The sequence below is a fragment of the Cygnus atratus genome, unplaced genomic scaffold, assembly GCF_013377495.2.
Source record: "Cygnus atratus isolate AKBS03 ecotype Queensland, Australia unplaced genomic scaffold, CAtr_DNAZoo_HiC_assembly HiC_scaffold_44, whole genome shotgun sequence".
Taxonomy (NCBI): Eukaryota; Metazoa; Chordata; class Aves; order Anseriformes; family Anatidae; genus Cygnus; species Cygnus atratus.
This window is the reverse complement of record NW_026110040.1, coordinates 55,487-81,898: the sequence shown is the minus strand read 5'-3', so window position 1 is coordinate 81,898 and position 26,412 is coordinate 55,487. Positions and strand designations below refer to the sequence as shown.

The 26,412-nt window shown below is 63.7% G+C and overlaps 3 protein-coding genes across 20 annotated transcripts in view; all 3 read left to right on the top strand.

The window, feature by feature from the left end:
* Positions 1-1,011: 1,011 nt before the first annotated feature.
* Positions 1,012-4,208, top strand: PGLYRP2 (peptidoglycan recognition protein 2). The gene is made up of 4 exons (XM_035571869.1): positions 1,012-1,045; positions 2,005-2,841; positions 3,270-3,480; positions 3,788-4,208. Exons 1-4 carry the CDS (start codon positions 1,012-1,014, stop codon positions 4,206-4,208), a joined length of 1,503 nt encoding a protein of 500 aa, XP_035427762.1.
* An 836-nt stretch (positions 4,209-5,044) lies between these two features.
* RASAL3 (RAS protein activator like 3) lies at positions 5,045-15,710 on the top strand. Of its 16 annotated transcripts, none has more exons than XM_035571882.2 (19): positions 5,045-5,116; positions 6,584-6,983; positions 7,739-7,863; positions 7,945-8,029; positions 8,933-9,021; positions 9,108-9,190; positions 9,269-9,401; positions 9,838-9,936; positions 10,351-10,893; positions 11,551-11,695; positions 11,869-12,013; positions 12,461-12,697; positions 13,102-13,303; positions 13,454-13,557; positions 13,996-14,302; positions 14,762-14,884; positions 14,975-15,174; positions 15,311-15,386; positions 15,457-15,710. In XM_035571882.2, exons 2-19 carry the CDS (start codon positions 6,584-6,586, stop codon positions 15,607-15,609), a joined length of 3,249 nt encoding a protein of 1,082 aa, XP_035427775.1. In that variant the 5' UTR covers positions 5,045-5,116; the 3' UTR covers positions 15,610-15,710. The 16 variants fall into 16 exon arrangements, with proteins under 16 accessions (XP_035427775.1, XP_035427768.1, XP_035427774.1 ...); XM_035571875.2 differs by having other exon boundaries at positions 5,050-5,142; XM_035571881.2 differs by having other exon boundaries at positions 5,062-5,142; positions 8,930-9,021.
* Positions 15,711-17,031: 1,321 nt separating this feature from the next.
* Positions 17,032-26,412, top strand: part of WIZ (WIZ zinc finger) — a 50,118-nt gene continuing 40,737 nt past the window's right edge. For all 3 annotated transcript variants that reach the window (XM_035571899.2, XM_050716836.1, XM_035571898.2), the window contains exons 1-2: positions 17,032-17,107; positions 22,346-22,812. In XM_035571899.2, coding sequence (XP_035427792.1) covers positions 22,431-22,812 — 382 coding nt within the window. In that variant the 5' untranslated portion in view covers positions 17,032-17,107; positions 22,346-22,430. The remainder of the gene's footprint in view (positions 17,108-22,345; positions 22,813-26,412) is intronic.

Genomic DNA, 26,412 nt, shown 5'->3' with positions numbered 1-26,412 from the left:
TGGCTTGGTGTTTCCTGGTGGCATGTGTCTGATGCCACTGTGCCACCATGTGTGTGCTGGTGGCATTGTCCCCTGACATGTCCGGGTGGCATCGTCCCCACCACGCATGTTCTGGTGGCTTCATGCTGTGACGTGTCCTGGTGGCATTGTGCCCCCCATGCATGTCCTGGTGGCGTCATGCCCCGACACGTCCCGGTGGCACCGTCATGCCCTGACAGGCCTGCTGGCTGCGTGTCCTGGGTGCTGGGCCACCCATAGCATGCTGCAACCCTGCCACCGCACCCATGAGTGCTCCGGCCACCCACAGCATGGCGCAATGCTCCCACCGCACCCATGGGTGCTGGAGCACCCTCAGCATGGCACCCATGGGTACTGGGGCTGCTGGGCACGGGGAGGGGAGCACCCAAGGCTCCTACCTGGAGGGTTTTAGCCCTACCCCCTGGCTGGGACCCAGTTTAACCAGTAGTGCAGGAGGTGGGGGAACGTGGGGGGGGGGAATGGGGCTGCGGAGTCGGTGCACACACACGGACACACATGCACACATAAGTGCGCACACACATGCACACACATGCAATCACGTGTGCAAACACATACACCTCTGTGCACGCATACATGTGTACACGTTATGTGTGCACACTCCATGTGCACTCACACGTGAGCCTGGATGCATATGTGCATGCACACACGTGTACACACACCCCATGGACACACCCATGCACATGTGCACACGCATCGCATGCACACATGCGCAGATCCCCTTCTGAGGCTCCACCCCATGCACATGCACGTGCACGCCACCTTGCACACAGACACACATTGCACACGTGAGCCGCCCACACAACACACACATGCCACACGCGGGTGCCACACCCCGGAGCCCGTGTTCCCCCCCCGCCCCCCCCCCCCCCCCCCCCCCCCAGTGGCCACCATGCCCTGGTGTGGGGACAAAGTCCGTGCGATGCATCGACCAGGGGCCGCATCCTGCCCTGCGCCATGCTCCCGTGGCTCGTCATGGCGCTCAGCGTCTGCGCCTGGCTTGGCACAGGTAGGGGGACACCCTGTGACAGCATGTCACGACAGGCCACAACACGTCCCAACACGCTGGGACAAGCCGCAACATGCCATGGCTCCGCCACGCATGTCATGGCTGCTCACACGACCACAAGCCCCTTTTCTGGCCAAAACGGCTCCAGTCACGCTTCTTTTTTCCCTAATTAGTGAGATTTTAGCCCTAAATCAAGGCAGGTTGAGCGTCCGGGGCAGAGGGTGTGTGTGTGTTTGGGGGGTGCCCCCAGTTTTGGGTGCATTTTGCTTCAGTCGGGCTCTGGGTGCTGATACTGGGTGCTGTCACCTTGTTTTGGGGTGCTTTTGCCCTTTTCTGGGTGCTCTTCCCCTTTTCTGCGTGTCTTGGCCCTGCTCCAGGTACTTTCACGTTGCTCTCTGGTTGCATTTGCCCTATTTTGGGTGCATTTGCCCTATTTAGGGTGCATTTGCCCTCTTTGGGGTGCGTTTACCCTGCTCTGGCTGCTTTTGCCCACCTCTGGGTACATTTGCTCGGCTTTGGGGGCTTTTCCCAATTTTTTGGGTGCTTTTGCTCTTTTCTGGGTGCCTTTGCCCTGTTCTGGGTGCATTCACCTTTCTCCGGGTGCATTCACCCTTTTTTGGGTGAATTTTTTACCCATTTTTCTGGGTGTTTTCCATCTGTTTTGGATGCTTTCCCTCTGGTTTGGGTGCATGCATCCTGTTCCGCATGCATTTGCTCGTTTCTGGGTGCACTTGTCCCGTTTTGGGTCCATTTGCCCTTCTCTGGCTCCTTTCACCCACCTCCTTGTGCCTTCACCCCGCCGTGGGTGCCTTTGCTCTTTCCTGTGTGCTTTCACCCCATTTCACACACAGTGTGGGTGCAACTGCCTCATTTCGGGTGCATTTCCTCTGTTCTGGGGGCTTTCCCTTCCCAATTTTGGGTGTGCCCCCGCCACATCTGCCTCCATCCCCCCCTTCCAGCTCTCCCCCCCCGCCACATGGACACGGTGGTGCAGATCGTGGAAGCCCTGGAGGCCGCCGAGGACCTCAGCCTGCTGGAGCTGGCTCGGGCACTGGGGAGCTGCAGCACCCCTGGGTGCCGCGCCGTGCTGGGGGACCCCCCCGCCACCCCCCCTGCCGTGCCGGCACTCAGCCCCGAGCAGTGGGCGCTGCTCACCCAGCTCCTGCACCCTGACCCTACGGCGCCCGAGCGCGGCATGGTGCTGGCACCCGACGGCTCCACGGTGGCCCTTGTGCCGCTGCTCACAGGCGTGGAAGTGGGGCTGAGGCGGGCGGCAGGGTGGTCTGGCCCCATGCCCGAGCCCCCCGCTGCCCTCGATGCCCTCTACGCTGTCACCATCACCGAGGCGTTGGGGACGGCTTTCCTCTTGGCTCGTGCCCACAACTACAGCGGGGCCACCCTGGGACCCGACGGGTGCTGGGACGATGTGGAAAACCCCCAAAACTTCACCCTGCTGGGTCCCCCTTCACCTGTCCCTGAGGCCGTTGCCAATGGGGCACTGGATGGGGTGCTGCTGGGTGCACGCTTGGCTGAGGCACCTGTCCCGCTCGCCCCCCTGCTCCGGAGCTATTATGGGATGGACAACGGCACCGCGAGCGGGCGGCCCCTCAGCAGCTACCGGCGCCGGGATTTTGGGGTGCTGACGGGGCTGAAGAAGCTAGAGGAGGAGGTGGTGGCGATGCTGCGCCTGCTCCGGGTGCTGCCACCCACCCGAGGGCTCTTGGAGGACGTGGGTGAAGAGGAGGAGGTGGCCATCGCTCGCCAGGCAGCGCGGGACTTCATGGAGACCTATGTCGGTACGGAGGTGGCACCCCCCAGAAAGAAAAGTTGGGTGGGATGGAGGGTGCTGGGTGCCAGGATGGGTACTGGGCATGGGTGGGGCTTGGGGCACCTGGTGTCACCCCAGTGGAGGTGTCATTGTCAAGGTCTGAGGGCCAAGTGTTGACACAGGGACTGGCGTGGCCGGACACCACTGTGTTCCCAGGAGGGACGCTGGTGTGTCCCCAGATGGTGGATCCCCAGCTGGCCACCACCATGTCCCCTTGAATGGCCACCACCATGTCCCCTTGGATGGACACCACCGTGTTCCCTGGAGCGGGTCCCCTGGGACAAAGCCATGTCCCCAGCCAAGGGCAGATGCTCCACGTCCCCAAGACCACACGCGTCCCCTGCTGCCCGTGGGACAGGGCAAGTCCCCGCTGCCACCACCTGCCTTCCCTCGCAGAGTGCCCGGCCATCGTCCCCCGGTGCATGTGGGGCGCCCGTCCCTACCGGGGCACCCCCAGACCCCTGTCCCTACCCCTGGGCTCTGTCTACATCCACCACACCTTCGTGCCCAGCACCCCGTGCCGCACCTTCGCCGCCTGCACCCACGCCATGCGCTCCATGCAGCGCTTCCACCAGGACACCCGTGGCTGGGATGACATTGGCTACAGGTGAGACCAACGGTACCGTCACCCTGCTGCCATCCCCCTTCACCCCAATGTGGTCCCTGTCACCCTGCCATGGTCCCCATCACCCCACCGCGGTCCCTGTCACCCCGCCACGGTTCCCGTCACCCCACCATGGTCCCCATCACCCCACCGTGGTCCCCATCACTCTGCTGCGGTCCCTATCACACCGTCATGGTCCCCGTCACCCCACCATGGTCCCCGTCACCCTGCCACAGTCCCTGTCACCCCGTTGCAGTCCCTACCACCCAACTCCGTGCACCTTGTGCTAACCACCCTTGGGTGCCCGCAGCTTCGTGGTGGGCTCGGATGGGTACCTGTACCAAGGTCGGGGGTGGCACTGGGTGGGTGCCCACACCAGAGGCCACAACACCAGAGGCTACGGCGTGGGCTACGTGGGCAACTTCTCGGCCACCCTGCCCGATCCCGACGCCATCGCCTTGGTGCGCGACAGCCTCCTGCCCTGCGCCGTCAGGGCCGGCCGGCTCCGCCACGACTACACCCTGCGCGGCCACCGGCAGGTGGTGAACACCAGCTGCCCCGGTGACTCCCTCTTCCAGGAGATCAGGACCTGGCGTGGCTTTGAGGTGGGCACCGGCTTCCACGGCATCTCCCAGGGGCGGGGTTTTGGGTGGTCTGAGCCCACCAAGGCCGGAGGTGGAAGCAGATTCGGTGCCAGGACTGCCCATGGGTTCTGCTCTCCTTCGCAGTGAGGACTGGCCTCCGAGGGTGCTGCTCTGGGTGGGTGCTAGTCTGGATGGGTGCTGGTCTGGATGGGTGCTGCTAAGGTTGGATCCCGGTCTGGACGGATGGTGGCCTGATGGGGGACACCGCTTTGGATGGACGCCGGCCAACGGACACCAGCTGGACCCCGGTCCAGACAGACAGATGGACGCCAGCCCGGACGGACACCGGTCCGGGTGGGCACCCAGGGGATGCCAACCCAGAAGGACCCTGCCCCAGAATGTCCACAGCCCCAAAGGACACCGGCCCGGACGGGTCCTGCCGTGGTTCCACTGGCCCAGCGGACCATGCCCGTAGCCACAAGCACCCCCCCAATAAAGTCAGTGCCAGGACAGCAGCTCAGCCCCTGGGGAGAAAGGGGAAACTGAGGCACGGGGTGGTGGGCAGCTGTGGGGTCCCGAACCCCTGCGTGGGTGTGCACATGCACATGCATGACCCATGCCCATCAGGACAGCCCAAGCTTAGCCCACTTTGGAGACCCCCAAGCCCCCACCCTGGCCCCAGCTGCGGTCGCCCACCCTCCCCACCCAGCCCCCAGAGGTGTCCACACACCACCCCACGCTGTGGTGCTCCAGTGCTACCGGCTCCGCCACCTGTTCACTCTGAAACCTAATGATGGCCTTTAAGCTGGACGTACACGACTGGCCTCCGATGTTTCCCAAGCACCTGATGGAGGGCCCGGCGTGGCTCTCCCGGCTCGGTGCCCCCTGGGGCCGTGGCCGAGCATGATCTGGCCGGGCTGGGTGCACCGATAACATCAGCGGGGCAGAGGCGGAGGTGAGGGTGTGACTGAAACTCCTGCCTGGTCACATGGGGAAGCCACGGCAGGAACCGGGGCAGCTGAGCCCGGGTGCCGAGGAGGCAGCAAGCGGCCGAGGTACGGCGCGGCTGGGGGGTCCACAGGTAGGTGGCACCCTGGGGTGATGCTCCAGCCTCGGGAGCAGCCTGGGGTGGGGGGGGGAGCCAAAGGGGGGGTGTGGGGTGCCAGAATGGTGTGAAGCAGCTCCCTGCTGAGCAAAGGGTGCTCCATGGGTGCTGGGGGTGCTGGAGGGTGCTGCTAGCTGGGGAGAGAGGAGAGTGAACCCCAAAAGCACCGGCACCACCCCCAGCTCTGGGGCACCCTCCCCAGCTCAGCACTGGGGTGCTGGCACCCCAAATTGGCGGGCGCCTGCAGCTCACTTCCACCCTGCGGGTGCCCCCCCAGGGAAGCTGTGGGGTGCAACCAGCACCACGGTAGCCCCCCCCCCGCCTTGGCCTGCACCCACCCTGGGGTGCTGGGTGGGGGTGGGGGGGTTATCCATCCCCAGAGCCCCTCCCCGGCAGGCGTGGGGCACGCGCAGGGTGCAGGTGCCGGGAGGAAATGCCGCGGCGGCACGGCCGCGATGGCGACGGAAACATCTCCGGCACCCGCCTGCGCCTGGGGCCGGGGTGGCTGCAGGGCCACCCACCCAGGTGTCACCCTAACCCGGTGTCACCGCGCCCCAGTGGCACCATATCCTGCTGCCACTGCGCCCCGGCACGGAGGGGTGCGGGGGGTGGCATGGGTGCGGGGTTGGCGGCACCGCGTCAGCCACCCCGTGAGCGCGGGCAGCCATGGAGATGGGGAGCCCCTTGTCACGTGGAGCCACCCCACAGCCACCAGCACCCATCCTGAGCTGTCATCCCACCCTGGAGGGTTTCACACCCAGGTATCTCCATTCAGGCAGCCCAAGCTGGGTGCCCTACTTTGGGCACCCCCAGCCAAGCACCCCCTATTTGGGTCCCGTTATCCAGGGCACCCCAGGGTGCTGGATTGGTGTGTCCCGATGTGGGTCCTTGGACAAATAGGGGTGCCTGGAGGAGGGTGCCAAGAAATGGCTGCCTGGATGGGGGTGATGGTTGGGGGGGGGGGGCCAGGCAGGGGCACCCAGGTGAGCTGTCTGGATACAGGCACCCAAATTGGGGTGCGCAAATGGGGTAGCAATATAGGGGTGCCCCAATAGGGGGACATGGTAGGGGCTGTCCAGATAGAGCCCCCCTAGATGAGGGCACCCAGATAACAGTGCCCAGATGGGGGTGCCCCAGTAGGGATGCTGAGACAGGGTCACCCAAATAGGGGTGCCAGAATGGGGGTGCCCCAGAAGGGATGCTTGCAGAAGAGGGGTACCCAAATAGGGGTGCCCACATAAGGGTGCCCCAGTAGGGTTGTGTGGACAGGGGCACCCAAACAGGGATTCCTGGATGGGCGCACCTCATTGGGGGTGCCAGCCAAGGGTGCCCTCCCCACCACCACTACCCCAGGTCCCCACCCCAGCCCGTGGGCGCCCTGGTGGCCGTGGCTCATGGGGCTCTCCCCATCCCGCAGATGGAGGTAGAGAAACCCCCAGTGGCAGCCGAGACGCCGACGCTGCTGAAGACCTACAAATGGCGAACGGCAGCACCCCTGGGTGACCGGGAACCTGAGCGGGGCACGGGGTCCCCAGGCAGCCGGCGCTGGACCCGGCTGCAGGGCTGGAAGCGTTCCTACAGCCAACCCGAATCTGACGGCCCCGATGATGGAGCTGGAAAGGGAGCACCCAAAGCCAGCACCCGCCGGTCCCTCTTCCAGCGGGCTTTCTCGGCCCCCTCCAAGGTGGCCAAGGAGCCACGGAGCCCCGAAGGTGGCAAGGCCACCCTGCAGAAGTATTTGCGCTCCATGTCCAAGAGAAAGGGCCATGGGGAGAGCGGTGCCAGGGCTGAGCGGGCGCACCGCATTGTGCTGCCAAGTACGGGGGTGCTGGGGGGTTAGGGTGCGGGTGATGGGTGCTGGGGAGGGGGTGATGGTGGTGGGCGGTGGATTGGGGAAGGGGGTTGGGGGTGATGGGCGGCGGGCAATGGATGTGAGAGATGGTCTGGGAGGAGGTGGGTGGTGGGTTGGGGGCAATGGGTGGCAAGTGGGTTATGGGTGACGGGGTGGGGGCAATGGGTAGTGAGGGGTGGTGGAGACCACCGGGGTCTGGGGGGCGACGGGTGATGGGTGATGGGTGGGTGATGGCGAGGGGCACGGGGGCTGTGAGCTGGGCTGTGATGTGGGGGCAGGATGTGGCCAGGCTTTGCTGGTGCTGGGTGGGGGGCACCCATGGGGGCAGGATGGCTGGGTCCCTGCGTGTGACCTGTACAGGGTTTGGTAGTGGCCACGTGTGACCCAGCATTGCCACACTGATGGTGGCACGGCCACAGCTGCGTGTCCCCTGGCATTGCCACCCTTGTGGTGGCACCTCCATGGCCACATGTCCTCCAGCATCACCGCACCCCTGGTGGCACGGCCATGGCCACATGGCTCCTGGCATCACAGCTCCCACGGTGGCACAGCAGTGGCCCCGTGGCCCCTAGCACCATCACCCCAACCACGCTGTGGCCCCATGTGCCCTGACTTTGTCACACCTACAGTGGCACGGTCACAGCCATGTCCCCTGGCGCCACCATGCTGACCATATGAGTGCCCATTGGGTAGTCCTGACACCCTGCTCTGCACCCCCAGCCCCAGAGAGCACCCACGGCACACCAACAATCCCGCTGGCTCCGGCACTCGATGTGCCAGTGTGGGACGTCTCCAACTTCTCACTGGTGGATGGACAGCTGATCCACGTGGGCAGGGATGAGGAGGTGAGGACATGGGGACCCCAGGGCACCCTGGGGTGCACGGGGTGCTGGAGGTGGTGGTGCCTGAACCAGCTGTGCCATCAGGCTTCGTGGAGGAGCAGGAACCGGACCGGGAGCTCCATCTCCGAGAGCACCAGCCTGCACCCAGGGGGTGGCAGGAGGGACACCGGTGAGCTGATGACATGGGGTATTGGCAGGTGCTGGTGCAAGCTCCGGCACAGCTCCCGTGCGTGGAGCCTTTGGGCCATGCGCCATGCACCGTGCACCTTGCCTTGCACCACGCACCATGCACCACATACCACACACCACGCCACGCATCATGGCCACACACTGTGCGATGCCTTGTGCCATGTTCCGTGTTATCCAGCATGCCACGCACCACCCTGTGCCATGTGCTGTGCGCCGTGCCATGCACCCCACGCTGCACCATGCCCCGTGCTGTGCTCCGTGCTGTGTACCACACCATGCTCCACACCATGCCCTGTGCCGCATGTCATGCATTGTGCACTGTGCCCCACGCCCCGTGCCCCACGCCGTGCCCTGTGCCATGCCCCTCACCTTGCACCACATGCCGTGCACGACACCGAGCGGGGGGCCTGGAGGAAGTCCTCCATGCAAGGATGGCGGGTGCCGTCACTGCTTCCTCCACACTGCTGCGTGTGCTGATCCGGCCGATAAGCACTTTCAGCTTCCTCCCCACACCCCCATCAGCACAGGCAGGCGCCACCGCTGCCAGCCATGGGCCCCCGCCGCTGGCTGCTCTGCACCGCGCAGGGAGGTGAGTGCCCCCTCCCCGCTCCCCCCCCAGCCCCTCTGCACGCTTCTGCCTCACGCCCACAAACAGGCTGCACCCAAGGCTTGGCTGAATTTTAGGGCTACAGGTGGGCATGATTTGGCACCCAGAGCCTCCGGGGGCAGGAGGACTCCTTCCTCCCTCCTGCTTTGGTTGATGTTTCCCAGGGTGGTGGTGGTGGGGGGGGATTGGGCCGTATCCTGCCCCCTGCACCCTCCCATGGTGTTGGGGGGCTGGGGGTGCACATAAGGGGGCAGCTGATGTGGGTGGCTCCAGCAGATCCGGCCGCGGAGGAGAGAAACACACGGGCAGCAGGGAAAGGCACTGACAGCGATGCTTCGGCCACCTCCCAGTTCAGCAATGTCAAGGTGGGCATCCCGGTCCCGGTGCCACGTTGGGTGCCACGCTGCACCCAGGAGGTCGCATGGCATCCATCCCCTTGTCCCTAAACCAGGGCCTGCTGTGGAAGCGGCTCCGGGATCGGAAAGGGCGCGCAGTGCCCAAAACCGAGATGATGGCAGTGGCTGATGGCGAGAGGTATGGCCCCATGGAGGGTGGCAGGGACAATGGTGGGGACACCAGGGAGGGCCCCTGGTGGCAGCCATGTCCCCTCAGAACCCCGAGCCAGAGTGGTTCGCACGAGTCCCTGCTGCCACCACCGAGTGCTGCCGAGCTGGACCTCACCGGGGACAATGTCATCATCCGGCCTGTGCATGGCAGCATCGTGGGCGAGAAGTTCTGCTTCCAGGTAATGGTCTGGCCACACACCTGGGGTACCCTTGGGAGGTGGCCAGGGCACCCAGGGCACCCTGGAGGGGGAGCCAAAGCATCCAGGATGTCCTGCATGGGAATCCCAGACATCCTGGAGAGATACCCAGGGCACCCAGGGCACCCTGCACAGGCATCTGAGGCACCCAGAGCACCCAGAAATCATGGCCATGCACCCAGGACACCCTCGAGGAGCACCCAGAGCACCCCAAGCACCCCAACATAATTCCTTGCCTGGCTCCTGGGGCACCCAGGACACCAAGGGCACCCTGCCCAAGCCCCCAGGGGATCCCCACTGGGCACCTGGAGCACCCTAGCACAGCCATAAGCACCCAGACGACCCTGACACAGGTCCCAAGCCAGGACCATCCCCTGGGCACCCCAGGGTGCCTTCCTGACACCTTCCCTGCACCCAGATCATCACTGGTGAGGGCAGCCGGTCCTTTGGCTGCACTTCCTTGGCCGAGCGTGACCGCTGGATCGAGAACCTGCGCCGGACCGTGCAGCCCAACAAGGTGGGACTGCGGGGATGGGCACCCATAGGACGCCCCCGCCACCCCCAGGGACACCCCCCCTAGAATCCTGAGTATGGGTCCTGTCCCCAACCATGCTCCCTTTTGTCCTGAGGGTTTGGCTGTCCCCCATGTCCCGCTTCTGTCCCCTGTGTTCCATCCTGTCCCTGTCCCTCCACAGAATTCCCTGCCCCCTCCTGTCCCCATATCCCCTCCAGTCCTCAGTGTTCCATCTTGTCCCCATGATCCCTCCAGTCCCTTGTCCCCTCCTGCCCCAGTGACCCCTCCCATCCCTCCATGTCCCCTCCTGTCCCCATGTCCACCCACAAAACCCCCATGCCATGTCCCCCCAACACCCCCACTGACTTTACGTCCCCTCTTACCCCTGACCCCACGCTTACCCCTCTGCCCCCCTAGGACAACTGCGAGCGGCTGGAGCTGGCGCTGAGCCTGTGGGTGTACGAGGCGCGGGACCTGCCACCCCGGCGCCGCCTCCGCTGCCACCTCCACCTGGATGGTGTGCTCTTCGCCCGCACCACCGCTAAGGTGGCCGGTCCCGATGGCGAGCTCTTCTGGGGCGAGCTCTTCCAGCTGGCCGCCCTGCCGCCCGCCCGCGCCCTCACCCTCGCCCTCTGCCGCGATGACCAGGGCCACCCCTGCCAGACGGTGGCATCTGTCACCGTCCCCTTGGCAGAGCTGGCAGCTGCCCGGCAGCCCCTGGAGCGCTGGTACCCACTGAGCGGCCATAGCAGCGGTGAACGGGCGCCATCGGTGCGGGTACGTGGGCGGTACCGGGAGGTGCGGGTGCTGCCCATCGTACGCTACAAGGAGTTGGCCGAATTCATCACCTTCCACTACCGGGAGCTGTGTGCCCACCTGGAGCCCACCATTGCCGTGAGGCACAAGGAAGAGCTGGCCGGCGCCTTGGTCCATGTCTTGCAGAGCACCGGGAAAGCCAAGGTAGAGCAAGTGATGACCGAGGTGTGGTGGACGTGGTGGTTGGGGTGGGACGGGGATGAGATGGGTTTTGCCTGGGGTGTCATGGATGTAGCAAGTTGGCATAGGAAAGGGGACAAGATGGGTGTTGTTGGAGGTCCCATGGGCATGGAGGGTTGGCCATGAGACAGGCGTTGCCCATAGTGGCATGGGCATGGAGGGCCAAGACAAGAGAGGAGTTGAGGTAGGCATGGTGAGTTGGGGTGATATGGGTGCTGCCTAGTGTGGCATGGGCATGGTGGGCTGAGGGTGCCAGGAGACCTGGGCATTGTCCAGGCAATGATGCTTTCAGATATGTGGGATGGCATGGAAGGGGTTGGTTTGGGATGGGTTGAGTTGGACTGCGTTGGAAAGGGGTGGGATGGATGGGATAGGATGGGTGGAATGGGGTGGATGGGTTCGGTTGGGTTGGGTTGGGTTGGGTTGGGTTCGGTGGGGCTGGGTTGGGTTGGATTGGGTTGGGATGGCATGGCATGGCATGGTACTGTGAGTGGGATGGGATGGGATAGGATGGGAAATGCAGTTCGAGGGGATTTCAGGAGATCCAGGCACTGCCCGGGCTGGGGTTGCCAAGTCACGTTGGGCCCATGGGTTGAACCCCTTGACATGGCCACCCCACAGGCGTTCCTCGTTGACCTTGGCGTGGCTGAGCTGGACCGCTTTGATGACCGGGAGGCGCTGATCTTCCGTGAGAACACGCTGGCCACCAAGGCCATTGATGAATACATGAAACTCGTGGGGGGCAAGTACCTCCAGGACACGCTGGGTATGGCTGGGCATTAAAGGGCTTTGGGGGCATTACGGGGTGCAGAGCATGGGAAGCATGTTATGGGGCATTTTGGGCTGCAGGACACCCCCAGGACATCCCTGGGGGCTTGTCACAGCCATGCACGTGGTGGTGGCCAGCCGGTCCCTCACTGCATGTCCCCTGGTGCCCAGGTGAGGCCTTGGCCCAACTCTGCACCTCGGACGATAGCTGTGAGGTCGATCCCAGCAAATGCGCTGGCCCCGACCTCTCCGACAACCAGAACAACCTGCGGCAGGTCTGTGAGGAGACCTTCCAGCGCATCGCCACGTCCTGCGAGTGAGGGACAGCCCTTGGGTGGGCACGGGGCTGGCCACGGGGTGGGCACCTGCATAGGCATGGGCTTGGGGACAGGAAAGGTGTTGGGCAATGGCACAGGCAATGGGACGGGCATGGAAGAGGGCATGGGGACAGTCACCAGCAGGAAGACCCGGGGACGGGCTTGGGGATGGGCATGGGAATGGGCCCTGGCACTGGGATGGACATCGGGAAGGACATGGGGACAATTCTGGGGACAGACATGGGGGACAGGAATGGAGAAAGGCACCATGCTTGGGATGGACATGGCAATGGGCACCAGGAGGGACATGGGGACAAGTCTGGGACAGACACAGGAGACCAGCACAGGGACAAGATCAGGCATGGCGGGCACCACGTCCCACAGCACATCCCAGTGGCACGTGGGGGGACTTCAGGGCCACCCACCCACTCCGTCTCTCCCTGCAGAGCCTTCCCAGCAGAGCTGGGCGAGATCTTCGCAGCATGGCAGGAGGAGTGTGCAGCGCGGGGCAAGGTGGCCATCGGGCAGCGTCTGGTCTCGGCCTCCCTCTTCCTACGGTTCCTCTGCCCCGCCATCATGTCCCCCAGTCTCTTTGGCCTCGTCCAGGAGTACCCGAGTGAGGCCACCGCCCGCACCCTCACCCTTGTGGCCAAGGTCATCCAGAACCTGGCCAACTTCACCACGTACGTCACGGTACACCACCGGTACTGGTGGGGAGGGAGGTCCCCATGGGGCGTCGTTGATGTTCCCTACAGCCTGTGTGGCACATGCCATAGAACAGCTGTGGAGCAGTAGGGATGTTCCCAACATACCGTGAGGCCACATGAAGTGGGGCAGCTAGAACCTCTCCTCCGTGCCATGGGGCAGCAGAGATGGATCCTACATCCTACAGGGCACCAGGGATGTCCCCTGCATGCCACGGGGACATGGCAGTGCCTTCACCCGTGTCCTGCCCCACGGACAGGGTGGTGACTCGTTTTGGGGACATGGACTCAGTCCATGATCCCGGAGGTGGCCTGGCCCATGATTCAGGTGGAGGCCCACCCCATCAGCCGGCCCACCAGTGACAGGCCATCACGGTCCCCAGGTTTGGCGAGAAGGAGGCCTACATGGGCTTCATGAACGAGTTCCTGGAGCACAACTGGAGCACCATGACGGCCTTCCTGCAGAGTGTGGCCAACCCTGAGAGCAGCGTCCACATGGCCACCTATGATGGCTATGTGGACCTGGCCCTGGAGCTTGCCACCCTCCACCTCCTGCTCTGTGACATCTTCTCCAGCCTGGACCAGGTGCCACTACCCATGCGTGTCCCCAACGGTGGCTGGTGACACCAGCCACCTTCTTCTCCCCAGGCGCGCAGCTGGGTTCTCATTGCCACGTGTGTCACCTGCCCTAGGGCCACCCAACGTCCCCATAACATCCCCGTTTTGTCCTGGCAGGCCACACAGGAGGAGCTGGAGCCCCTGCCCACCATCCTCAATGCCATCAGGGAGGGCACCCCTGTCCCCGTCTCCGTCCGGCTCAGCTCCACCACGGAGCGAAGGTACCAGGGGGTGGACAGGGGACACACACATGGCCAAGGTGGACATGTGGGGCCAGAAGGGTGACACTGGGAGCCATTTGGGGTGGTTCTGCTCCTGATTGGGTCTAGGGTGACTCTGGGTTTGAGGTGACTGATCCCAGCTGGGTCCCTGGTCAGGACGACTCTGGTCCAAGCTGGCTTCCAGGGTTGGTTCAAGGCTTTAAGTTTCTGCTGTCAGCTGGGTTTGGGGGAGACTTCTGGTCCAGGCTGGGTCCAGGGGATGTTTCTGGCCCCAGGTGGGTTTAGGGGCTGTTTCTGCTCTTGGGTGGGGCCCCCAAATGGTTGCAGATAGCTTTAGGACAGCTCTGATCCAAGTGGGACTTGGGGTGGTGCTGGTCCCTCCCGGGTCCAACACCTCCCCGGTGCCCACCCGTGCCACCACCCCATCTCCTTGCCCAGCCTGGCAGAGAGCCACAAGCCGGGCTTCGTACCGCCGCGGGACCTGAGCAAGCACAGCCCCCTCATCAAGAGCCAGTCGCTCATCAGCATCCGCCGCGTCCGCAGCCGCGAGGACGGGACTGAAGTGGAGCCAGCACGGGCGCCATCCCCGCGTCCCAGCCGGGAGCGGAGGAACGTGCAGCGCACCCAGAGCGTGCCGGCACAGAACAAAGCTGGCCGCCGCGTGCGCAAGCAGAGCAGTGCCGAGCACGTGGCAGAGCCGCAAGGCGAGGACACCCCAGGGTCCTCTGGCCCTCGCGATGCCACGGTGAGCCAGCCCCTGGGGGTGCTGCAGCACCGGTGGCACCGTGGGTGGCACCCTGTGGACTGTGGGGATGCCTTGAGGGTGGCAGTGCCATGGGGACCTTTTGGAGAGGGATCACGGGGAACCTTGGGGGATGATGGGGCCAGGGGATCTCTCAGGACAGGACCATGGGGTCACTTTGGGGATGGCAGGGACAATGAAGCCATGGGGTTCCTTTGGGGATGGCAAGGCCATGGGGAACGTTTGCGGTAGGATCATGGGGACCCTTTGGGGACAATGGAGCCATGGGGACCCTTTGGGGATGACGGGACCATGGAGACCCCTTGGGGATCACAGGGTCTTGGGGACCCCTCAAGAGAAGACCGTGGAGACCCTTTGGGGGCGACAGGCCCCCTTTGTGCAGCACCCACCCTGCTGCGCACCCTAGGGTGCCCACGCTGACAGGTGCCACTGGTGCCACAGGGACGCTCAAAGCTGCGCTCGTCAGTGTCACTGCCACGTAAATCCACGGTGCCGTGGCAGCGCTATGCTGAGGAGGCGGCGGCGGCCCAGGGCGAGCTCTACGCCATCTGTCCCCTGGAAAAGGTAGCCCTGGGGAGGGTGGCACCCACGCTGGCACGCATGGGACTCCCTCCTGACATCTGCCCTCTTGTCCCCCCCCCCCCGACACCCCAGCACGGGCGGCTGATCGAGGCACTGGGGAAGGAGGTGGCGGAGAGCCGGGAGAAGCTGCGGCTGGCAGAGGTGCGGGCAGGCGAGCTGGAGGCTCAGCACCGCGGGCTGCGGCACGAGCAGGGCCAGCACCGCGAGCAGCTCGAGCGGCTCCACCAGCAGCTGGAGGAGGCCAACGCGCGCTTGGCCAACCTGGGCGCCAGGTGGGTGTCCCCAAAGCCTGGGTGGCCTCAAAGCCTGGGTGGCCCCAAAGTGGTGCCCAGCACCCGGCTCTCCAGACCCCAAACCTCTGTCAGCTCCTGGCGGGGGTCTGGGCTCATCCCCGGCTCTAAATTTTAGATTGACAGCGGCTGAAGGCACGCGGAAGAAGGACCTGGAGAGGCTGAAGGCCAGCGAGGAGAAGGGCAGAGCGCTGGTAAGAGCTCCAGGAGCCCTGGAGCTTGGGACGGGGACGTGTGGTGGGCACTGACGCTGTCCTCTCGCAGGAGAGCCGGCTGTTGGCGCTGGAGCGGGAGAATGCCGAGCTGCGGGGTGCCATCGCCCAGGTCCTGGGCCACCCGGGCAGGACGGGATGCCGGCCCCCAGGGACACAGAGCTGGGACGAAGGCGGTGAAGACGCCCAGGCCACCAGCGTGTAAATGGCGCCTGGGGCCACTGTTTGCAAAGGCTGTTTGACCCTGATCTCAGCGGGTTTCCTGTCCCCAGAGAATAAACAGCGTTGGCATTGCCGTGACAAGGCACTTGTAGTGTCACCTGTCACCATTCTGGGTCCTGTCCCCAGTCCCACACTGTCCCCAGCACCGTGAGGGCCCTCATCCATCCCAGGTCCCCAACCTTTAGGGCCAGGGCCATGGGACTCTTTGGGGGGCGACAGGACCACGGGGACCTTTTAGGGCAGGACCCTGGGGGCCCTTTGGGGGGGTGTCAAGTCCATGGGGCCTTTTGGGGCAGGGTCATGGGGACCTTTGGGGGCAACAGGATCATTTGGGCCCTCTGGGGACAGGACCATGGTACCCTTTAGGGCCAGGGCCATGGGGACCTTTTGGGACCGGGCCATGGCAGCCCTTTAGGGACAGGACCATGGTAACCTTTAGGGGCAGGGCCATGGGACCCTTTGGGGGTGTCAAGTTCAAGTCCATGAGGACTTTTAGGGCCAGGGCCATGGGGACTCTTTGGGGGTAACAAGACCATGGGGACTTTTGGGGACAGGACCATGGATGGTAACCTTTTGGGGCAGGCCTATGGGACCCTTTGGGGGTGACAGGACCATGGGGACCTTTGGGAACAGGACGATGGGGACCTTTTGGGGCAGGGCCATGGGACCCTCTGGGGGTGTCAAGTCCACGGGGACCTTTTGGGAGAGGGCCACGGGGACTCTTTGGGGGTGACAGTGCCATGGGGACTTTTTAGGGCAGGACCAAGGGCGCCCTTTGGGGCTGACAGGACCACGGGGGTCCTGGGGGTCTCCTGAGGCCAGGAGCGGGCAGCTCGGGGCCGCCCCCTCCCATCCCAGCGACCTTCCCCCCGCGCCCTCCCCAAGATGGCGGCACGGCGCTGCCGTCGCGCCGCGATGACGCACGAGCCGCGCCGCCGCTCCCCCACCCCTTTGGAAGGTCGCCCCGTCGCTCGCCCCCCCCTCGCCACCCCGTCCGCCGCCACTCCCAACATGGCGTCGCCGTCGGGCCGTCGACGTCATCACGGCGCGCCGCGCGGGCCAAGGGGCGGAGGGCGGCGGCGCGCGGCGGCCGCTCCGGCGGGGCGGGCGCGGGCGGGGGCGGGGGCGGCGCGGCCCAAGATGGCGGCGGCGGCGGCGGCGGAGGCGGCGCTGGGACCCCGCTCGCCGCCTCCAAGATGTCGGCGGCGGCCTGGTCGCGCTCGGCGTGACGTAGTCAGGCCCCGCCGCCGGGAGGGGGGCGGGGGAGCGGCCGGAGCGGCGCAGGCGGCGGCGGCGGCGGGACCGGGACCGGGACCGGGACCGGGAGCGGCGGGGCCCCCGGGGGGGGATTTAAAGGGACCATGGCCCCGGCCCGGCGGCTGCTGCGGGGGCCGGAGCCGGGCAGGCGGCCCCGGGGGCGGCGGCTGCAGCGGCGGCGGCGCTGAGGAGCCTGGCGGGCCCGGCCCCGGGGGGCCGCCGGGGTGAGTACCGGGGGGGGGCCCGGCCCGGGGTGGGGGGAAAGCGGGGTCGTGTCCTCCCCCCCCGGTACCAGCAACCGGCCCGGGGAGGGGGTGGAAGGGGCGAGAAGCCCCCGCCGGCGGCCCCGTCCGGGGTGCTGAAACGCAGCCGGGAACCGGGGGGGGACCGGGGGGAGCTGGGCCCTGGACCGGGGGGGGGTCGGCGGGGCTGGGGGCAGGGGCCGGGGGGGGGGGCAGGGAGGGAGGTGACACCGGGGGGGTGGATGTGGGGGTGGGGGGGTAGGCGGCCGGGGGGATGGCAAGGGGGGGGGGGCAGGTGGCAAGGGGGGGTGAAAAGGGGGAGAGGGGGGTGGCTTTGGGGGGGGTTGGGGGGGGGACTGGGACTGTGTGGGGACACAGGTGGCTTTGGGGGGGCACCCTGGTGGAGTGGGGGGTGGTGGCAGTGTGGGGGCACAGGTGGCTTTGGGGGGGGGCACGGGGGGGTTGTGTGGAGGGGGGGGGATGTTTGAGGGGGGCACCTGTAATAGTGGTGGGGACCAAGGTGGGGGGACACGGGGGGGGGGGTGCCTGGGGGAGGGGGGCAGGCATTATGGGGGGGGCTGTGGCTGTTTTGGGGAGGGACATAGGGGGGTTGGTCATGCTGGGGGGGGGACAGGCACCTGGGTGGGGGGACAAGGGTACAACGGTGTGGCCCCAGGACCACATCAGGATGGGCCCCCCCTGACACCCTCCTGGGACAGGATGACCTGGGTGACACAGGACGGGGGCAGAAGGCCACCCTGATACGCCAGGGGGGACATGGTGACATTTGGGGGGGAGTTTGGACCTGTGCTCCCCCCCACCCTGTGGCTGATTCAACGCTGCTTTGGCATCGGTGGGTGTTGGTGCCGAGCTCCCCTGGGGGGGGACCACCCTGACCGGCCTTCGTGGAGCTCATTAACGAGCTTTGCTTCAACGAGCCTCTGGTAACGAGCGGGCAGGAGCCCCCCCCGTGACCCCCCCCGCTGACTCCAGGAGCCGGAGAGCCGGCAGAGAGCAGGTGGGGACGGCAGTGATGGTGGGCACGGGGCGGGGGGGGGGGCTTCGGTGCCGCCGAAGCTCAGAGAGCGGCTCCGGAGCCCACCCGGGCGGCGAGGAAGAGGTGGGAGCGGTGCCGGCGTCGCCGCCGGTCCTTTTCGGAGCAGCTTTCGTCCCGCCATGGCTTGACGTCGGCCGGGGGCTTCCCGTGGAGGTCCTTCCGTCTGCGCTTTGCTCGACACTGAAATTTCCCCCCCCCCCCCCCCGTCGATTCACCTGGCGGCAACGCGGAGGGTCCTGGAGCTGAATTCCCTGAGCGTCCCGGCACCCGGATGACCCAAAACATCGAGCAAAGCCCGCCGAACCGAACCCTCGGCGCTGGATTTGCCAGCGACCGTGGAAGCAGAAGAGAAGGAAGAGCACCCCGGGGGACGCGCCCCTCGCTTGTTCCAGCTCTGGGAGGGAAGCGAGCCCCTCTTCGGCTAAACGCTCTCATTAATGTGGCTTCAGAGAAGTTTCCTGCTGTTCGGGCGCTTGGGAGGAATGTTGCTGATCATTTGAGGTTTCTCCGAGGAAGGAAATCGGCCGGGATCCCGGCTCAAGCCCGATTTTGGCTCCCAGAACAGCGTCGCTGTTGCTGGGAAGGAGCTTGTGGGAGCTTCCTGGGTCCTCCCCGAATTCCTCTTGGATCGAATTCCAGAGCAATCGTTCCCCTTTGGCGGTTCTGCCTGAGAAGAAGTTTCTACCCAAGAAGAAATCCTCAAAACCACGCGGGGCCGAGCCCAGCTTTTCCTCCCCACCACGCTCGCTCGGGGTTGGCAAAAGGACCCCTTTGGGGTGGCGGGGTTTGGGGTGGGGGGAGAGGCTCCAAACGCCACCAGGAGCCGTTTGGCCTCGTGCAGTCACCCTTGGCATGGTGGTGGTGGCCCAGATCCCCCTGAGCTTGGCTCCCAGGGAAGGAAGCAATTGTCCCCACTTAACCGTTTTAGCATTTAAATTGTCCCAATCCTGCTCCGCCTTTGCATGGCTCTGGGGTGATGGGCTGGGGGAAGGGATGCTGCAGTCTGGCTTTGGCCCTTGCCACGAGCGGGTGCCGGGGAGCTTGGTAAGAGAACTTTTAAACTTTGTGTGCTCCTGGGGGGGGGGGGGGGCCTTGGGGATTTTTGCTTTTTTTTAAAGCCCCCCAAAAAAAGCAGCGAGCGGGTCATGCCTCGCTCTCCCGGCGGAGCCAGCCCCTGCTTTTTTTGGGGGGGTTCCGTGAGCTGCAGAGGTGGGTGCTGGCGTGGAGAGGGGGGGAAGAAAGGGGAAAATCTCAAATCTTCTTTGGTGAGCTCAAAAACACCCAACCAGGTGTTTGGGGAGGAAGAAGGAACAGCGGCCAGTTTCTATGGAGAGCTGCTGGTACGGCAGATTGGGAGGGGGGGGGGATGCCGCCGTGTCTCACGAAGGAGAAAAAGGGAAAAAATCCCCTTCCTGGAGGCTGGGTGGCTGCAGGTCTTCCAAAAAGTAATTTAAAATTAATATATTTGGAGGGCGACGTGGTATCGGCACCCCCCCGGCAATGGTGCCGCGCTGGCCCCTGTGCTCGACATGTTTTAACCAAAATCCTGGTTTCTTGGCCATGTTGGGATTTGTGCCGGCGGCTTCGGGATGCTGTGGGGATGCAGGGCTGGCAGAGCTGAACTGGGCTGCTGCTTTCTGTTTAAAAGAGGAAAAAAAGAAACCCAAAGCCCCAGTTACTTAGCCCAGTTTTGATGGGTCGCTTCGCAGGAAGGGTGATGCGCCTTTCCACCACGTGCCCACGTTGTTGTGCCGTGTTTGGTTGTGTTGGTTGTTGTTTTTTTCTTTTCCAGGAGCAGGGTGATGTGTTTTGGGGTGATTTCTCTCCGTTTGGCTGCGTGCCTGGCTCTTGCAGCTTGCCAGGAAGGTTGGGACGAGCCTCCCCGGTGCCAACCCCGTGGCTGGCAGAGGGATGCACCGATGGTGGCAGGGGCCCATCCTGCTCGATTTTGGGGGTCCCCTCTCCCCGTGTCCCCTCTTCCCATGTCCCCCCTCTCCCTGCTGGCTCTCCCGGGGACGTGGCAGCAGGATCGGCTTGGTGGCTGTCCCCGTGTGCGGGCAGGCACGGAGCAGGTGGCCCGTGGGATGTGCTAGCGACAGCAGCGCCGCCGGGCTTGCTCCTCCGCCGCTTTCTGCTCGCAGGCGCCCGACGCTTGGCAAAGAGGCACCGGGCAAATCTATGGGCCATTGTTTTCCCCGGTCAGCCCTTGGCTCCCGAGACGAAATTTAAGCCCGCTCTTGAAATAGGGGTGGGTTTCTTTCTTTTTTTATTATTATTATTATTTTTGGTTTCCTCTGACTTGGTGCTGAGGTTTGAGGAACCTCCAGGCAGCCGAGCCCCTCCGGATGCTGCCTCCGCGTGCCGAGCCGGTGCCGCTGCCTCCTGGAACAATGCGATGGGAGATACAGGGAGGAACGGGGAGAGGATGTGCTCTGCCCTGCCGCCCTCTTTGCGTCCTCGTCCTGGCTTTCAGCAGAGCTGGGGAGAAGCAGAAGCTTTCCCCGGGGTCTGGCTTTATTCCGGCTGAGCACCGTCTGCCCCAGCCCTTGGGCACCAGCAGCTTGCGGGAGCAGCTCTGGGACGGCGACGTGGGAAACTCCCGAACGGCGACAGGGGAGGTGCAGAAGGGATTTGGGATGCTTCGAGTTCGCTGCTCCAAAACCCCAGGTGGAAAAGCCCTCGTGGAGCGGCATCCCCGGCTCGCTGGAAGCTGCGTGCGAGCGTTTGGCGCTGCCGGAGGAAGCGGCGCGCAAATGGAAGCCAGCTGCAGGAGCTGACCCCTGCTGATTTGGAAGAAAGGCGACTGTGCCACGGTTTTGGTTTTTTTTTTTTTTTTTTTAGGTCTTAGTGCTATTTTTTAAAAAATTGCTGGGAAGAAACTAGCCCAAGCAAGAGCCGGTTGGGTATGTGCAGCTGGGGACTCGCCCGGCCCCGTAGAGGAAGGCGGCAAAGTGGCTTTTTGGGGGACAGGAGAGGGTTTCGGGGTCACCGCGGTACCACACGCTGGGCTCGGCTCTGCTGCTCTCCTCCCGTGGCCCCAGGCTACGGTGGATGGTAATAGCATCTTGCGAGAGCACGAATAATTCTCTCTTCATTTGCATTGTTACCTTGAAGGTATTTATAGTCTCCCTGCCTTCTCCTTCCCTGGCTGGGTAAATTTAGCTCCTTCGCTCTCCCTGTGTGCCTTTATCCTCCGGCTGGCTGATAAGCCGGGCTTTTTAGTGCCTCTTTCCTCCTAACGCCCCCCCGCCCCCGATCAGGATTCGGCCCCTCAGTCAAAGCAGGGGCGTTGGAGATCTCCCTCCTTCCTCCAGGTGACTTTTTTTTAAGGCGGTGGAAAGGGTTTGGGGGAGATGGGTTATTTTCTGGGGGGGACAAACACAACTGGCTTGCCCCCGGGAGCACCCAAACCCTCGGAGGATCCCTGGGTGCTGTTTTTGTTGAGGACGTTGCTTTGACCCAGCCAGTTGAACTCATCTGAAAGGACGCGGGGTTGCAGGGATAGAGGATTTCTTGGCTTTGGGGCAATTTCGGCATCAGCGGTTGGGTCGGTGCAAGGCTGTGGCGTTTCTCCTGCTTCAACCCCACTTGGTGTCGGCAGCGGACCAAACGCCTATGTCTTTGGGGAGCCAGGAGGCTTTGGGGATACAAACACTTCCCTGCAGCTGCGTCATGATTAATTTTGGGGGGAAATAACGTGCTCAAGGGTGACGGTTTTCTCTGGCTGGCAGGGAGCGTAGCAAGGGATGGATGCCACCAAAGCAAGGAGGCATCCCCACCCCAGCCGCCTTCCCTCTTCGCAAATAATGGGCTGGGGGAAAAGCTTCGTGCTGGGGAGATCTGGGGTGTTTTAGGGTGTGTCACCTCCGGGACGGACCTGGCACCGTGTCGGCTACCAGCAGCATTGGTGCTCCCAAGGGGGTGAGCGATGGGACACGACGTCGTGCCCCAGAGCCTGGCTGGGCTCGGGGAGTAGCAAAAACAGGATGAGCAGAGGGCACCGAGACGTTCTGGGAATTCCAGCGTTGGGAATAGCAGCAAGGCCCCGCGCTGGGAAGCTTCAGGGTTTTTAGAAGCTGCTTGCCGCTCTCGCATCCTCCTCCACCTGGGAGAAATCCAGGCTCCTCTCTCATTTTCCCCTCTCTTATCTCTGTTTCTCGTAGATTTTTCCGGCAGTCCCTGGCCGCCAACCCTCCCGAGTCCCAGTGCGGTGTTTTTTTGCAAGTGACACAGCACAATCGGCGAGGGATGGAGAAAGCTGTCCCTACTTTATCAGAGCAACAGCGAGAGCGCCAGGGAGAGGGAGGCAGAGCCCTGTTAATGACACTGGAGCCAAACAAAGAGAATTTTGCTGCCCTTGAGTGCCCCCAAGGTGAAGAGAGAAGAGCTGCTTTTGTTAAAGATGCGAAAGCGCCTCTGGAGAGCCCGGCTCTATCTGGGACATCGGTGGAAGCAGGGACGGAGCTCAAGGAAGCCACCTTCTACACCGCGGACAACCTGGCGATGATGAGCAGGGACGGAAAGGGACCCTCCGGCACCGAGCTCTGTCCCCTGCAAGAGGACCCCAACTTCTTCTCGCCTCTGTCCCGCCAGGAGCCCGACATCGCCCTGGAAGCCCGCGATGTGGCCGGTAAGTCCCTGTGAAGTCCCTGTTGGGTTCCTCCCGCGGGCTGGTGGCAGCTCCCGGTGCTTTGGTTGGTTTGGGTTGAGCTGGTTCGGATGTTGTGCCCGCGTCCTGCCGGTGGTGCCCCCGCTCTGGTTCTTGTTTGCTTTCTTGGTTTGGGGACGTTCTGCCGCGAGATGCCGAGAATCCGGGCAAAGGGAGCCTCAGCGTGGTGAAAACGGGTGGGTTTGAGGCTCGGGGTTGTGACAAAATGAGCAAGTTCGTGCCTAGATTCAGCACCAGAGACAGGGATGTGGTGGCTCAAGCTGGTGGCTTTTTGGAGGCCACTTGTCCCTTGCAGGGACCCCGAATGGGACGCGTGCCACCATCCCCAGCGGCAGGGCGCAAGGTGGCCGGGCTTCACCACGAGGACCAGCTTGAGGAGCCACGGGGATCTGCCGAGGGGTCGCATCCCTGTCGTTGAGGCCCAGATGTGTCCCACGGGATGGGTCAGGCCCCAAAACTGGGCTCTCGGAGAGCTTCCAGCCACCCTGCCCTGCACCTCGGAGCAGGGCTGGCGTTGGGGGTCTGCCCCACGTTCCAAAAACACTTACGAGCAGCAAGCCAAGGTTGGGACCGCTCATGCCGTGAGCCTCCCCGAGCTCAGGATGCACCTGGGGAAGGCAGAGCCCCCCTCACTGCAGCCAACTCCTCGCGTTCCCCGCGGCTGAGAGCTTTCAGGCATGCTTTGCGAGTCAAATCTTCCGGCCGTGGATGCTTTTTTGGTACTGCTGGGGCCGTGGGAGCGAAAGCACGCCACCTGCACCTTGCTGAACTCCCCTCGGTGCTTCCTTTTCTCGAAGAGGCTCCACCAAGCATGGTTGCGTGGGTAAAACCTCGTCCTCTGAGCTGCGTGCAGGCGATGGGATGGGCAGGGACTCGTTTGCCACCAGTGCCAGTGTGGAGCTGTGCTGGGATGCCGTTAGCATCGTGATAACTATCGCTCTTCCGTTACAGGATGAGCATTTTGTTACCCATGGGAGTTACTCCCCTGGAAAAAATCCCTCCTCTGAGGGCTCTGAGCGATGCTGCCGCGCTCTGGGGATGTTTCCCCAGCTCTCCTCTCACAGGGGAACCCTACACAGCTGCTGCATGTGCTCTGCTCCTCCCCAAACCCCCAATTTCCCCGCATCCGTCCCCTGCTTGCTTGGAGGATTGGCCCTCTCCCGTGCCAGCCCCGCGTCCTCCAAAACTCTGGCACCGTTGGGGCGCCGAGGGCTGCGGGTTGGCCTGGTGCCTGCTTCCACCCTGCACATTCGCAGCCCTCCTCTCCTTCTCCGTTTCCTCGAGGCATCCTGGCGGGTGATTTGCCTTGTTAATTAGCCTCCCCCTGGGTGGAAGGTGGCTTTTTGAGCAGCTGGAAGCAGAAACAGCTGCGGAGCTGCTGGCTGCTGATTGCAGGCACTTCTTCAAAGCCGCTTTCCTGGGACGAGCTCGCCCGTAACTCTGCGCTCGAGTTAAAACCTCGCCCGCTGGCACGGGTGATCTGCTCGCTGCTTACGAGCTGGTCCCGCTGGGATTTGGGTGGCACCGTGTCCTCGAAGCTCCGGGCTCCTCCGCTGTAGTCAACGGGTGGAAAATTAACCTGAGGAGGGAAGGAGAATTCAAAGACTGAGCTCGGCAGCCCAGCGCGGGGCAGTCAGGTGTGAGGTTTAGCGCAGGGTGTTTTTGCTGGAGGGCAAATCCTGCTTGGTGCTGAGCAGGATCAAGTTTGTTTTGTTTTTTTTTTTCTTCCCCCTCTAGAAATCCCATATGCGAGGCGGGTTTGCCAGAGCACAACAGGCTAATGCCGTGCAGCATGGCAAAATAGGGAGAAAGGGGGGGAGATGGTGTCCCAAAAATAAAAAGGACGCACCTGGAGATGGAGAATATCCCCGTGCGGGTGGCCTGTGGGGTTCAGCTGGGGTCTTGGGGTAGTTTGGGTGGCCCCAGCCCTGCTGAAGGGGCTGCAGTTGTGCGAGTCTCTTTGGCTGCTTCCCAGCTCTAAAAACACGGTGGAACAGCCCCCGAAAGCACCACAAACGTGGGATTTAAGGCTGGTATGTGGGATTTAAGGATCTACAGAATGGTGAAAACCACCCCAAATGCTCACTGCTGCCCCTCCCCAGCCCTGGGGGCTGTTTTGGTACCGACAAGGAGGCATGGAGCAAGGTGTGATGCTGCGTCTGCATGCTGGCGACATCCCAAATTCCCCGAAGGGCTAGTTGGAGGGGAACTGGGCTTGGAAAAGCCTTGTGCTCCGTCGCAGCTGATTTTTTTTCCCCCTCGGGTCTGGGGTTTCCGGGCGGGCAGCATGCCCGAGACACGCGGCTGCCCGCGGAAAACGTTGCCTGTGGCTGCATGGAGCACGGCGGAGGGCACGGAGCCAGCTTTGGCAGCGGCTTTTTGGAACCAGGCAAAGTCCACACTGCCGCTGCGGGGAGGTCAGCGAGCAGCCACCAAGGGAGGATTTTTTGGGGCTTCCGAGCTGGAGCTGCGAGAATTCGGCTTCGGAGGACGGCACCAGCAGTTTTTTGGCACCCAGACACTGCTCCTGGTTTATTTGCATCGAGCTCCCCCGCAGGGAAAGGGTTCCTGCATGCGGAAACCTTCGGGGCACACAGAGGATTGTGGCATGGGAAGGATGGAAGAAACCCTGTGTCCATGCCGTGTCCGATGGAAACCCTTCCCGTGCCTTCTTGGCAGCCTCGTCTCCCCTCCTTCTTCCTTGGGAGGTTGTTTTGGGCTATGCCTGTGCTGGGAAGGGGCTCTCATAAAAGCAATTTGGGTAATTAACTGTTGCAAGCCAGCTTTTCCTGTGCTTGGCTGGAAATTCCGGGGATGGCGAGGTCCCTGTCCTCCTTTTGGGGCTGAGCAAGCAGCATGCCCTCGGGTCTGAATCCCAAAGCCTTTATCTCTGGGCTGCATTTTTAACAGGCTGCAGCTCCTCGCACTGCTGGGGCCGTTATCAGCCCGAACCCGGGGGGTTTCCTGCCCCTATCAGCTCGAATTTGGGCAGGGCAGTTGGAGCTGCGGTCGCGGAGAGTTTTTGTGGGGCTCGCTGCATCGCGGCGGTGCGTCCCCTCCGGTGACCGACTGCTCTTTCCCCGCAGGTGAGCGATCCGGTCAGTGCAGGGAAAGGGTTTGGATGGAGGATTTGGGGCTAACAGAGGGCTGGGGGTCATGTGGGGTCATGCTTTCAGCTTTTCAGCAGCTCTGGGGGCTTGGTGGCATTGTGCGGTGCTGCAGCCGCCTCCCCGTGCCCAGGGCTGGTGACACGAGGTCCCCAATGTGGAGACGTCCCGCTTTGGGATCGCTGTGGCAGAGCGGGGTGCCATGAGGTCCCCCGTACAGGAACATCCCACTCTGGGGGATGCCACCAAGACCCCAATGGCAGTGTCCCCGCCATGGGCTCATTGTGCTCTGCAGCTGGCAACGTCCCCAAATGGGGATGGTCCCCAAAGGGGGCAGCGCGGTGGCACGGAGCCCTGCTGCACCAACCCAGCTCCGTGTCGCTCCTTCGGCTGAATTCTTTCCTGTGGCCACGAGCCGAAAGCGGGCTGAGGGTTTATTTATCCGAGTTAATCG

Bases quoted from the DNA above. Each gene is read 5' to 3' on its own strand.
- PGLYRP2 (XM_035571869.1), top strand. From the start codon at position 1,012: ATGGCGCTCAGCGTCTGCGCCTGGCTTGGCACAG. The intron at 1,046-2,004 runs GTAGGGGGACAC...CCCCCCTTCCAG, and splicing joins CTGCGCCTGGCTTGGCACAG to CTCTCCCCCCCCGCCACATG. The intron at 2,842-3,269 runs GTACGGAGGTGG...CTTCCCTCGCAG, and splicing joins CTTCATGGAGACCTATGTCG to AGTGCCCGGCCATCGTCCCC.
- RASAL3 (XM_035571871.2), top strand. From the start codon at position 6,584: ATGGAGGTAGAGAAACCCCCAGTGGCAGCCGAGACGCCGACGCTGCTG. The intron at 9,022-9,107 runs GTGGGCATCCCG...TCCCTAAACCAG, and splicing joins CCCAGTTCAGCAATGTCAAG to GGCCTGCTGTGGAAGCGGCT. The intron at 14,885-14,974 runs GTAGCCCTGGGG...CCGACACCCCAG, and splicing joins CCATCTGTCCCCTGGAAAAG to CACGGGCGGCTGATCGAGGC.